The sequence below is a fragment of the Geotrypetes seraphini genome, chromosome 8 (assembly GCF_902459505.1).
Source record: "Geotrypetes seraphini chromosome 8, aGeoSer1.1, whole genome shotgun sequence".
Classification (NCBI taxonomy): Eukaryota; Metazoa; Chordata; class Amphibia; order Gymnophiona; family Dermophiidae; genus Geotrypetes; species Geotrypetes seraphini.
The window spans coordinates 101,115,617-101,129,261 of NC_047091.1; the positions used below are offsets into that span (position 1 = coordinate 101,115,617).

Here is a 13,645-nt window from a genome sequence, read left to right on the forward strand (position 1 = left end):
CGGGGGCAGCAGAGGAAAACACTGTATCGCCCTCAACCGGGACCGCACAAAATACTTCACAGGGCCACAGGTTGGACACCCCTGATAGAGGGTCGGACATTGCTTTAAATGCATCAACCAGTATACGCAGGAGGGTGCGCGGGACACTGCTAAGATATGGACACACAACAGAATGTTTGTTAGGATCTAAGTTTCAAGCAGGGCTAGCATTCAAGGAAAGAGATCTGATTGCTATGGATACTATGGATCCATCCAATTGCTATGGATATTGGCACTTGGAACATCCAAGTGCCAATAATCAAAACCAACTTTCTGGACATGCAGAAGCACTTCTAAGCTGCTGTGCGTCCAGAGTGCAAAGGGGAATGTTGGGAGATGTGTTATGGGTGGGAATTGGGCAGGCTTCAACCTGGACATACCCCAACCATAATCAAAGTTTTCCTAGAAGGATCTTAGACGCCAGCAGTTAGACCTGTTTAAGTTGTGTCTAAGTTCCACAAAGGTGACCAAACTGACAAGCAGACCACTGGAGGATTTAAGGCATGACCCCCTCCCCCCTTACTTCCCCAGTGGTCACGACCCCTCCCACCATCCAAATAGCAAAAAATAAAAAAACAACCCATAGGCGTCCCATCAGGTGATCGCAGCAGAAGGAATCCCCATCAGCTGATCTGGTTTCGGGGATTCCTGGTGGCTCAGCTGATAGGGATTCCCTCTGCCAGGATCAGCTGAGCTTTGGAGCCCTACACTCCTCCCCCGACATCCCACTGACACCATTACTCAATCCCTGCTTTTGCTCTATTATTCTACAACCTTAGCATATAAGTGCTTGGTACATCCCTGACCCACCCATGCCCCTCTAATGTCTACATCCACCTCCAACAATTGTGTGCTAAAGGAATTACATACTAAAGTTATACAATTATAACTAAGAGCAGTTACTGTATGTAAGTATGTAAATACAAATCAGTGTTAATGCCAAATTTAGCCTTTTATGGTTAGTGCCAGTTGCACCGAATTTAACAAATAAGGTACACATGCAACTCCTATTATTCTCTATCTGTGCTTGCAGATTTGTGGACTAAACACAAAAATCTGTACCTAAGATTATAGAATTAAGGGACATACCTCTAAATATTGAACAGTTAAAAGACCAGGTTGATGGTCAAAGCCAAGAAGATGCTTGGGTGCATAAGGAGAGGAATGGCCAGTAGGAAAAGGGAGGTGATAATGCCGTTGTATAAGTCTCTGATGCTTCCTGCCTATGAAGAATCAGGAAGTTATGTCAATGAGAAGACTTGGGCGTTGGCAAGAGCAGGCTGTCAATCACTGCCTGCTGCCGCCAATAGTTATAGAAAAAAAAACCCAACAACTTATAATACTAGGTCACTGACTGGGAATGGGACAGGTGTGACAGAAAATTCCCACAGCAAACCAGTTGAAAAATGATGATTTAGAGATTATACTGAAATATATTGCTCATAGTTTGGTTTCCAAATACTTCCATGAATTGCCTTACAGTTCCAGTAGATGGCGCACTAGGACAATAACAAGCAGTAGCACATCTAACTCGAATCCTATTTCATTTTCAGGATGCCTTTCTCCCATGCTGTCTCTTCTCTCTTGCATTTCAGAACTACTGCATTTTCATGGAATTCTTGGAATTTTCCACTTCAGTGCTTTGCTGGAGAAGTGGTTAGGGAAGTGGGAGGGTTTGGGGGCCTGTTTAAATGTAAAACAAAATTTTCAAAGTGTGGTTTTGACAACTGTATTGTTTTTCTGATCAATCTTAACCCTCAATTTAGTTTGATATTGGATTTTTTTTTCATAGTTTGTTCTTTGAGCTTTAAATAAAATAGGATGTAAATGTAAAATTCAGGCGCACTATACAGTATAGAGACACGCTTAGCACTACCTAAGTGATGTTTGACATTGCTAGGTGTCCTAACTTTTAGGCGTAGGGTTACCATATGGCTCCAGAAAAAGGAGATGGTATACTGTTAACCAACACCAGTCAATCCACTCAAATAAATTAGTCTTCAGACCCTCAGAAATGCTACCATCCACTCCATTGTAGTTTCAATAGTGGTTGTGGGTAACCAATTCAAACTTAGAGGGATCGGAGCCCTGATGAAACCCAGTATAGGGTGAAACATGTTGGTGATAGATCCCTTTGAATGCACCACCTCAGCTAAGTATTAGCTTTATAATAAGATTGTTGGCAAAATAGTCAGAGTAAAGTTCTATCTTCACAATCTATATATATAAAATCGGAGGTATGTATGTGTGTATGTATGTGTGTGTGTGTGTGTATGTGCCGCGATCACGCAAAAACGGCTTGACCGATTTGAACGAAACTTGGTATGCAGATCCCTCACTACCTGGGATGATATGTTCTGGGGGTCTCGCGGCCCACCTGCACACGTGGGCGGAGCTACAAACATAAAATCAGATTTCACCCATTCATGTCAATGGAAAAAATGTAAAAAGCTGCCATTCTCACAGTAATTCAAAAACGGCTTGACCGATTTGAACAAAACTTGGTATGCAGATCCCTCACTACCTGGGTGATATGTTCTGGGGGTCTCACGGCCCACCTGCACATGTGGGCGGAGCTACAAACAGAAAATCAGATTTCACCCATTCATGTCAATGGAAAAAATGTAAAAAGCTGCCATTCTCACAGTAATTCAAAAACGGCTTGACCGATTTGAACGAAACTTGGTATGCAGATCCCTCACTACCTGGGGTGATATGTTCTGGGGGTCTCGCGGCCCACCTGCACACGTGGGCGGAGCTACAAACAGAAAATCAGATTTCACTCATTCTTGTCAATGAAAAAAAAGTAAAAAGCTGCCATTCTCACAGTACTTCAAAAACGGCTTGACCGATTTGAATGAAACTTGGTATGCTGATCCCTCACTACCTGGGGTGATATGTTCTGGGGGTCTCGCGGCCCACCTGCACATGTGGGCGGAGCTACAAACAGAAAATCAGATTTCACCCATTCATGTCAATGGAAAAAATGTAAAAAGCTGCCATTCTCACAGTAATTCAAAAACGGCTTGACCGATTTGAACGAAACTTAGTATGCAGATCCCTCACTACCTGGGGTGATATGTTCTGGGGGTCTTGTGGCCCACCTGCACACGTGGGCGGAGCTACAAACAGAAAATCATATTTCACCCATTCATGTCAATGGAAAAAATGTTAAAAGCTGCCATTCTCACTGTAATTCAAAAACGGCTTGACCGATTTGAACGAAACTTTGTATGCAGATCCCTCACTACCTGGGGTGATATGTTCTGGGGGTCTCGCGGCCCACCTGCACACGTGGGCGGAGCTACAAACAGAAAATCAGATTTCACCCATTCATGTCAATGGAAAAAATGTAAAAAGCTGCTATTCTCACAGTAATTCAAAAACGGCTTGACCGATTTGAACGAAACTTAGTATGTAGATCCCTCACTACCTGGGGTGATATGTTCTGGGGGTCTTGCGGCCCACCTGCACACATGGGCGGAGCTACAAACAGAAAATCATATTTCACCCATTCATGTCAATGGAAAAAATGTTAAAAGCTGCCATTCTCACAGTAATTCAAAAACGGCTTGACCGATTTGAACGAAACTTTGTATGCAGATCCCTCACTACCTGGGCTGATATGTTCTGGGGGTCTCACGGCCCACCTGCACACGTGGGCGGAGCTACAAACAGAAAATCATATTTCACCCATTCATGTCAATGGAAAAAATGTAAAAAGCTGCCATTCTCACAGTAATTCAAAAACGGCTTGACCGATTTGAACGAAACTTGGTATGCAGATCCCTCACTACCTGGGCTGATATGTTCTGGGGGTCTCACGGCCCACCTGCACACGTGGGCGGAGCTACAAACAGAAAATCATATTTCACCCATTCATGTCAATGGAAAAAATGTAAAAAGCTGCCATTCTCACAGTAATTCAAAAACGGCTTGACCGATTTGAACGAAACTTGGTATGCAGATCCCTCACTACCTGGGGTGATATGTTCTGGGGGTCTCTCAGCCCACAACTCTATGTTGCTTGCTCAAGGGTGGGTTCACCCAACAATTTATATGTTCTTAAACTGACTGGAAGCCCTGCTCTCTGCCCTGCAATCTCTCCTGCCTGCTCGCCCCGAATGCCGCCCTGCTCTGCCCTGCTTCTTATCTCATGCTGCTCGCCCCGCATGCCGCCCTGCTCTGCCTCGATCTTCCCTGAATCTCTTCTGCCGCATCACCGTTCTCCTGCCCTTCCCCGAAGCTCTCCTGCCCTTCCCCGCCCTGCGAGCCTGTGGTTTTAACCCACGGGCTTAAAGCAGGTTAAAATCACGTGCTCGCAGTGCTAAAAACTAACAAAAAAAAGTTTTAAGTAAAAAAAAAAAAAAGGTCGCGTCTCGGATGGGCATGCGCAGACCATCTACAGATGGGCATGCGTAGACCATCTACAGATGGTCTGCACATACGCGCGGATCGCACAACCATGATTCGTGCAGGCAGATGGGGGCATTCCTCCGATCACCCCCATCTACATATTTTTTTGTTCCTGAATTCGTCGGACCTGCCCGGATCGGGCCCGATCGGGCAGGTTAGTGAATCTGGGCCTAGATGACTAACTTTCAATTATGTCCTATCAACGCCAATGTTAATTACTATACTACTGTATACTATACAGATCTTATATCCCACAATTTTTCAACAAGGATGCAACTAACAAAAGACTACAGCGTTTAACAATTATTGGTGCTGATTTAGCCTATTAATGAATTAGGTGGTGCTTACATCAGCTAGGTGAGACAATGTAGGCTCCTAATTGTAGGCAGACTTTATAGAACTTGGGGGGTGTATTCCCAAAAATGAACCAAAACAACAATGAATGCTATTTTGAAACAAAATTAAATTAAAAATATGCCTGTTTCACTGTGTTTTTCCTTTTTTTTTTTCCTTTAAAATTGAATGCATCTTTCCTGCTAATCACCCCTTTGACTATGGGCTACACAGATCACAGCTTCCCGCTGTGGGTCCCAGCATGGCTCTGGCTCTGGCCAGTAAAGTATTTTCCTGCAAGATGGTTGGGAATCTTTCCTCTCCAAGGCCTTCGCAGTTTCTCACACTTGGCTGCTCCAGGGAGCTGAGGCTGAGTTTGGGAGCCAAGCCTAGATCTCCCACATGGCAGTACCATTTGGTTGGCTCATCTCTATGATATTGGAAACACCATTTGCCAGTTACCACAGAGATTGAAGACTGTTTATTTTAAATGTGTTACCGTACTATAAATTCCACAGGTTTTTTTTTCCATATTATAGTTGAACTTTACCTTCTGTTGGGTCTCTGACCTCAGGAAAAGAAGCACTGTTTAATGAGGCAGTCATGCTTCCTTCTATATAGTTTACTAGTGATTTGTTCTAAGGAGATTTGCTTAAATAAATAGGATGATTCAAAATGAACAGGATGATTTTTTTTACCTGTATTACCTGCTCAACAATATTATGCAAATTTTCAAATATTTTCTTAGAAAAATTGCTGTAATTTTTCACTCGCAGATTTATTAGTTTAATATGTTAACCATCAGAAAATACATAAATCTGTTTTATGTTTGTTTAGCTCCACAGAAACTGAGAGCAACAGATATTCTGACATAAGATGACATAACAGAACATAAGAATAGCCTTATTGGGTCAGACCAAACGTCCATCAAACCCAGTAACCTGTTCTCACAGTGGCCAATCCAGGTCACTGTCCAAAACCCAAAGAGTAGCGACATTCCATGCTACCGATCCAGCCATTTTCCAATCGGAGATCCTGTCTTCTCTACTGCCTGATTCTGTCCTGAGCAGTGTGATTTCTCCCGAGGAAGGAGGCCGTGTCCTCCGAAACGGAGCTCTGTAGAGCAGTGGATTTATTCACATGTAGGAGATATAAACCACCACTACCGCCATTCTGAAGATAAGTAAAAACATCTTCTTCCATATTTTGCCATGGTATTGTGATACTTTAGATAAGATCACTATTAGGAGCTTGGACTCTTTTTTTAAAAAAAATATTTTTTTGAAATATATTTAGGGCTCTTTTTACTTAGCTGCGCTAGCGGTTTTAATGCACGCACCGGATTAGCGCGCTATAGCGTGCACGAGTTGAAAATCTTCTGCCTGCTCACAAGGAGGCGGTAGCAGCTAGCGTGCACGGAAGATTAGCGCTTGCTATTCCACGCGTTAAGGCCCTAGCACAGCTTTGTAAAAGGAGCCTTTAGATTATTTTCTACACACAGCACACCTCAAGAAAGAATTTTTAAAGCATAATAATTTTTTTGCACAGTGCTATGGGTTATCAAACACACACAAGGTCCTAGGATGTCTTCACACTTTATTACCCATTTGGGTAAATTGTAAAATTGCCAACTCTTCAAGTAGGAAGATCCTGCATATGAGTGGTGATCACTAAGGACCTTTCTACGTCTGATTACATTCCACAGTATTTAACTTATTTTGGTGGCTAGTGTTTTCTCCTAGCAAGTTTTCCTTTCTTTCCTGTCGCTCAGAGTGAAAGAATTACTTTATCTACATTATTTATTATTCTTTCTACATTGGGTTTTGTTTGTTGAAAGTATTTGACCGATCCAGGGCAGCAGGGGCCCATAGTGATAACGATGTAACATCAAAATTTGTGAGTAGCAAGACAGACTAGGGATGGTATGACATCCCAGTGTATGTAAGACATAGACAACAGAACTAGGTGGTAGAGACATAGCAAGACATCAAGTTTTGGGTGGGCCACTGAGAAAACTGGGTGGGTACATGTGGTCTCCACATCCTGCACCCTCTCCGTGCCAACTCAGAACATTAATTACCTGAGTTGGTGGGGATCCCCCCAAGCCCCATCAGCTGTAAAGGTCCTCTGGTGGCATGAACAGCTCCTTTTCCTACTTGCTCCAGCTGGTGGCACTGTCTACCTGCTGCTGCTGCCCCACTACTGTGTGTGCTTGCTTTTTGCGCTTACATGAAAACTGAGCATATGTAGCAGGGGGAGACCATCACAACACATACACAGTGCCACTGGCTGGAGCAAGTAGAAAAAGAACTGGTCTTGCCATCAGAGGACCTCTACACTACAGCCTGTGGGGCTTGGGTATCCCCACCAGCCATAACAAAGGCATGCAGAGAAAAGCAAGTAAATGCCTATGAACGTCGTATACAGTATGTGCGCCCATGGATGGCGTGGGTGGATAGGAGGGGCGGAGTACTACCAACAAATGCTATGCCATTGAGTCAATGATAGGCGTGACAATGCTATTGGATGGAGGGGAAGGGAGGGGAGGTGCAATCATCTGCTTTCAACAAGTGCGTATAAGACATGCCTTTAATACACACACTCGAGATGCATGCTTTTGATACTTTTCCCATTACTATAATTTATGTGGATAGTGGTTTGTTTGTTTTTTAAATTTTCATCATGAGCCACAGTCAGATACATGTGCCTGAGATGCTTTTCACAGTACCAGCACCCCTAAACCAGCTGCTCATTTTTGGCCATTAAAAACCAGCTTTTCATTTGAAGAATCACCTGGCAATGATAGAGAATTGCCCAGAATGCTCGTTTAAATGTTAACGACCCAATTTTACTACCATTTTAATAATAATGACCTTGTTGTACTACATTTGCAAGGCAGAGTCGGAGGCTGCTAAGAAGCTTGGAAAAGACCACGGCGAGCCTTCTGAGAATCAGACGGCAAAATACTGGCTGGGACCAGTTTAGCCACCATCTTTAAAGGCACAGTGACTTTTCAGAATCCGGCCCTGAGTACGCTAACATGTCCATTATATTCTATGGATGCGTTAGCATTTAGCACGTGTTAATATTTAGCGTGCGCTAAAACAGCTAGCGCACCTTAGTGAAAGGACCCCCCAAATTTTATCGGGAAAAAAGTTTACTGTACCTAGGGCCGGATTCTGAAAAGTCACTGTGCCTTTAAAGATGGTGGCTAAACTGGTCCCAGCCAGTATTTTGCCGTCTGATTCTCAGAAGGCTCGCCGTGGTCTTTTCCAAGCTTCTTAGCAGCCTCCGACTCTGCCTTGCAAATGTAGTACAACAAGGTCATTGCTATTAAAATGGTAGTAAAATTGGGTCGTTAACATTTAAACGAGCATTCTGGGCAATTCTCTATCATTCCCAGTTTGAAAAAAAAAAATTGATTTTGGATCATAGTTGTCTAAGCAAAGACTAGGATTAAAGATGGGGTTTAAGATCCTAGTACAAATGTGTTTCTCTCTAAGGCTCCATTTCTTCACGCGATGTATTATGACTAAAACTAGGCTTTTAAATTGGCTTCAAGTTATCAGTCATGTTATGTCACCTTTTGGATGTAAACTTATAAGGAGGTGCTGAAAAGTTCTCAGCCCAACCAAGGATAATGACGTAGATATTTATTTTTTATTTTGTAACATTTTATTGAAGGAATCAAATATATATACAATAAAATAAAACAAGGAGATATTCATTACAATTTGATTCACAATTATAATATATCCATACATATTTCTATCATTCCTCCAAAATATATTTCCATATGACCTATTTTATTCCTCTCTACAGCCCCCTGTTCCCTTCCCCCCTTCCTACCCCCACATTACTTTTATTACCAATTATAACATTGTATTGAATGAATTAAACAAATATATCATTCAAATATTTCCAAACAAATTACAATCATCCCTCCTATTCCCTCCCCTCCCCTCCCCCTGAATGGAAGATGATACCAATTACCAGATATTGGAATGCAATGATTGTTTCCAAAGCTTCAATGTAAAACATTAAGAATCATACTTCGTGCTCTAGAGCAGTGGTTCCCAACCCTGTCCTGAAGGACCACCAGGCCAATCAGGTTTTCAGGATAGCCCTAATGAATATGCATGGAGCAGATTTGCATGCCTCTCACTTCCATTATATGCAAATCTCTCTCATGCATATTTATTAGGGCTAGCCTGAAAACCCGATTGTCCTGGTGGTCCTGCAGGACAGGTTTGGGAACCACTGCTCTAGAGGAAAGATTTTGAATATAGGAGTCCCAAATTTTCAAAAAGAGACGAGTTCATCTAGGAAATCTATGAACCTCCCAAACCTCAAACAAAATTAAACGATGGAGTTGATTCCTCCAATGACAAAAACTAGGAGGATCTTTCTGTATCCAATAATGCAAAATACATTTATGACCAATCATGCATGTCTTTTGAAATAAAAGGCATCTTCCTTGTCCAAATACCCTGCAAGCAGCAGCTTTATTTATTTATTTATTTAAAAATTTATTTAAAAATGTGGTTCATAGACAAGTCGGCGAAAGACAAAGGCACGCGCCGACAACTGAGCACAAGATGGAGGTGCGCGCCGAAGAAAATTACAGTTTTTAGGGGCTCCGACGGGGGTTTTTGTTGGGGAGCCCCCCCAGTTTACTTAATAGAGATCGCGCCAGCGTTGTGGGGGTTTTGGGGGGTTGTAACCCTCCACATTTTACTGTAAACTTAACTTTTTCCCTAAAAACAGGGAAAAAGTGAAGTTTTCAGTAAAATGTGGGGGGTTACAACCCCCCACAACGCCCCCACAACGCGGCGCGATCTCTATTAAGTAAAGTGGGGGGGTTCCCCCATGCCCCCCCGTCGGAGCCGTAAAAACAGTAATTTTGTGCGGCGCACGCCTCCGCGCTGCGCTCAATTGTCTGCGCGCGCCTTTGTCCCGGCGCGCTTTTGACCTGACACCAAAAATGTATATACTGTTTTAAACTAAAGCAGTGTACAAAGAACATACAAAATAAGCAATCAATGATCTGAAACAATGTCATAACATGAGATTTTGTTTCTGGAAAATGGGTATTTAATGAAATAAGATAACACTCTTTTCAGCTACAGTGGCAAAATAACGCTCAGAATTTAGGAAGTTGGTTGGCTGGGCTGAGGACTTTTCAGCACTCCCTCGTACTTATGAATCTCATTTGCTTAAGCCAGAGTTTGTGAGTTTCCTTCATGAAATCCTGTATAGAAAGCTCATTTCCATTTATTTTAACTGATCTATTTTTGAAGTCCTAGTTGAGGAACAATAATCATAAATACAATTTAATCCATAACCATAAAAAAGGGGAAGATGGGGACAAAAACAGAGGCAAAATTGAAAAAAAGCATGACATAAACACAGAAAATTCCTATATAGCAAGATGATGTGAAAAAAAAATATGGAGCATTTCCAGTCAAAGCAAGACTTAATGACTTTAATACTAAAAAAAGAAAAGGACCTAGAGCAGAGGTTCCCAACCCTGTCCTGGAGGACCCCCAGGCCAGTTGGGTTTTCAGGATAGCCCTAATGAATATGCATGAGAGAGACCTGCATATAATAGAGGTGCCAGGCATGCAAATCTGCTCCATGCATATTCATTAGGGCTATCCTGAAAACCCAACTGGCCTGGGGGTCCTCCAGGACAGGGTTGGGAACCACTGACCTAGAGGATGGTTGATCGCTGGAATAGTCTTCCACTTCAGGTAATTGAGGCCAGAAGCATGCCTGATTTTAAGGCCAAATGGGATAGACATGTGGGATCTATTCACAGAGAAAGGTAGGGGAGGGTCATTGGGGTGGGCAGACTAGATGGGCCGTGGCCCTTATCTGCCGTCTATTTCTATGTTTCTATGTTTAATCTGCATGAAGTGACATTCACCACTAAAACCAAAAAGGAAGGAAGGAGAGACTTGCTTGGAGCAGCAAGCACAATTTTAACCACCTTTCTGAGCAAACTTAAAGGGCCATGCCGGTCTTTATCTGCTGCCATTTACTACCTTACTATGCTCATATAAATAGGGTTTCCATATGTTACCATATGGCTCCAGAAAAAGGAGGATGGGTTGAGCCATCCAGGTTTTACTTCCAGATTGGAAGTAAAACCCAGATGTCTCAATCCGTCCTCCTTTTTCTGGAACCATATGGTAACCCTATCTATAAAATGGTTTTCATACTTTCAACTCTAGCCCAGTGTCTCTCAACTCGGTCCGGGAGTACCCCCTTGCCAGTCAGGTTTTCAAGATATCCACAATGAATATGCATGAAAGACATTTGCATATAATGGAGGCAGTGTATGCAAATCAGGTTTATGCAAATTCAATATGGATATCCTGAAAACCTGACTGGCAAGGGGGTACTCCAGGACCGAGTTGAGAAACACTGCTCTAGCCAAGTGATTTTCAACGCAGGCAGCAAAAGACACTCAGCCAGTCACGTTTTTAAGCTATCTAAAATGAACGAACATGAGACAAAGTTGTATATGATGACGGCAGCTCATGCAAATCTGTTTCATGCATATTTATTATATACTGTATATCCTGAAAACCAGACAAACTGTCCCAAGAACTTGGTTGAAAAACATTGTTCTACTGTAGGCCGTGTGCTGAAGAATGCTTAACACAGAGCTAGAAAAAAATGGAATTGGATTAACAACTCAAGATGGCACAGAGTTTAGCCATACAATAAAGTACTGCATTGACAATATTACAACTTTTCTATGTACACAATGATTCTGCAAGATTGAGAAAATATTTTGTTTCAGTGACAATAGGTTCTCTATCCTCTCGGCCACCAATTTGGAATGTGTATGTGCAATTCCCTAAACTTGTACAATGAATTTTGACTGAATGTGCTTTTTTTAATTGTTTTTCACTGAGATGCAGTGGTGGACAAACGAAAAGAAATATGTATCTCAGTTTTCAGTGTGATGCCATCATTTCAAGGCAACCATCCTTATTCCAGTGGTCTCAAACTCAAACCCTTTGCAGGGCCACATTTTGGATTTGTAGGTACTTGGAAGGCTGCAGAAAAAATAGTCAATGGCTTATTAAAGAAATTACAATTTTGCATGAGGTAAAACTCTGTATAGTTTATAAATCTTCTCCCCCTTCTGAAGGCCTGCATGTTCCCCCCTTCTTTGCAGTGCACTCCAGCTTCCCCCCGGCCTCCTGGTCTTAGTTTCAGCTAATTACCACAGCCTGCAGAGAGGATCGCCGGTGCTGTAGCGTTCCTTGCAGGCTGCCATCAGCCTCCGAAGCACGTTCCCTCTGCCGCGGTCCTGCCCTTCCTCTGACGTCAGGGGCAGGATCGCGGCAGAGGGAACATGCTGCTGAGGACAATGACATCCTGCAAGGATCGCTACAGCACCGGCAATCCTCTCTGCAGGCTGCGGAAATTATCTGAAGGTAAGAGCAGGAGGCTGGGGGGAAGCCAAAGGACGTTGCAAAGAGCGGGCAGCACTAGTAAAGGCCACGGGCTGCAAAATAGTACCTGGCAGGCCGCATGTGGCCCCCAGGCCGTGAGTTTGAGACCACTGCTCTATTCCATATCATTACTTCCAAGAACTCCAACAGCTCTAAACCCTCTTGGTACTTTAGCAAGTTATTACATTCTTTTTTTCCGCCAATACCTTGTGGTTCTAGGCGGATTACAAAAGGAAGAGATTCTGGTCACTTCCAGAAGATTATAGGGAAGCTATTGGTTGGAACATTTGGCATCTGGTGATGGAGTGTGGATATTAGTTATATCAGGAGTTTCTCTTGACATATTTCCTGAACAATCTGATTTTTATTTCCCTGCTGAATGTTTGGTGCTGAAATCAGTAAATTGGAGATGTGGCCATCTAGTTTTGCTGCTTGCATGGCAGTAGTCCATCGTGTATTTAGATGATGAAGGATAATTCAAAAAACAACAATGATCTTGAGTTTTTATTTATTTTTTTTCCATGACTTAAAAGCCATTTCTAAATCAACTAGACTAGAAAAATAATGTACAGCTTATCCCAGGCAACTTGTAACACAGGAAGCTTGGCGTCTTCTTTTTATGACAAGAAACAAAGCATTTGAGGTGCCAGAAGTTGGACCGAGTGCTGGATTCACTTGTCTGGCACAATGTAAACATCGTCATCGTCCATATTAGAGGAACTGGCATTGCTGTAAAACGCAGACTGGGCATTACAGTAAATAGGCTGATCACCTCCATTGGCATCAGGGTTCATGTAATAATCTTCATCTGGTGGCTGTTTTCTACTGCAAAGTGAAAGAGAAAAGTAGAGGAGGGCTTAAAACCTGTTAGACAAAGAGCAGTTTATTCAGAAAAAAGACCCTCCTAGAGGCATGCTGCAGAGTGCTGTGTTCAAATATTATTATGGACAATCTTGAATGGTTTCAGGTTTCCTAAAATCTTAACAGGAGCTGTCAGTCCTGTATAGCCATAATCTGTTAGCATGCTAAGACCATGGCCAACATTGAGGGTTGTAAAAGCAGAAGTAAAAAGGGAAAATACCAGATCCCACCCTCTCAAGAATAATGATGGCATGGAATATCTGTTGGCGGGAAGGGGTAAAACGCGGACCTCACGGACCTCGTGGATCTAAACCCGTACGGCCTTAAAAATCTGAGGTTCGTGTTGGTCCGTGTCCGTGGCGCTTGTAGTTTCTGTCACTGACAGACTTTGATGAGATTTTAGCGCTGATGGATCCGTCTCAGCATAGAGAGGGAAAAGTATTAGGATCCGTCAGCGCTAAAAATCTCTTCGAGGTCTGTCAGAGCCAGAGACTAGTGCTGGAGTTTGGAGACTTCTTTTCCAT

The 13,645-nt window shown here is 42.8% G+C and overlaps 1 protein-coding gene across 2 annotated transcripts in view; it reads right to left on the reverse strand.

Moving 5' to 3' along the window:
• Positions 1-12,215: 12,215 nt before the first annotated feature.
• LRRC25 (leucine rich repeat containing 25) overlaps positions 12,216-13,645 on the reverse strand; it is a 55,882-nt gene continuing 54,452 nt past the window's right edge. For both annotated transcript variants that reach the window (XM_033956252.1, XM_033956251.1), the window contains exon 3: positions 12,216-13,085. In XM_033956252.1, the coding sequence (XP_033812143.1) occupies positions 12,932-13,085 (154 nt within the window). In that variant the 3' untranslated portion in view covers positions 12,216-12,931. The remainder of the gene's footprint in view (positions 13,086-13,645) is intronic.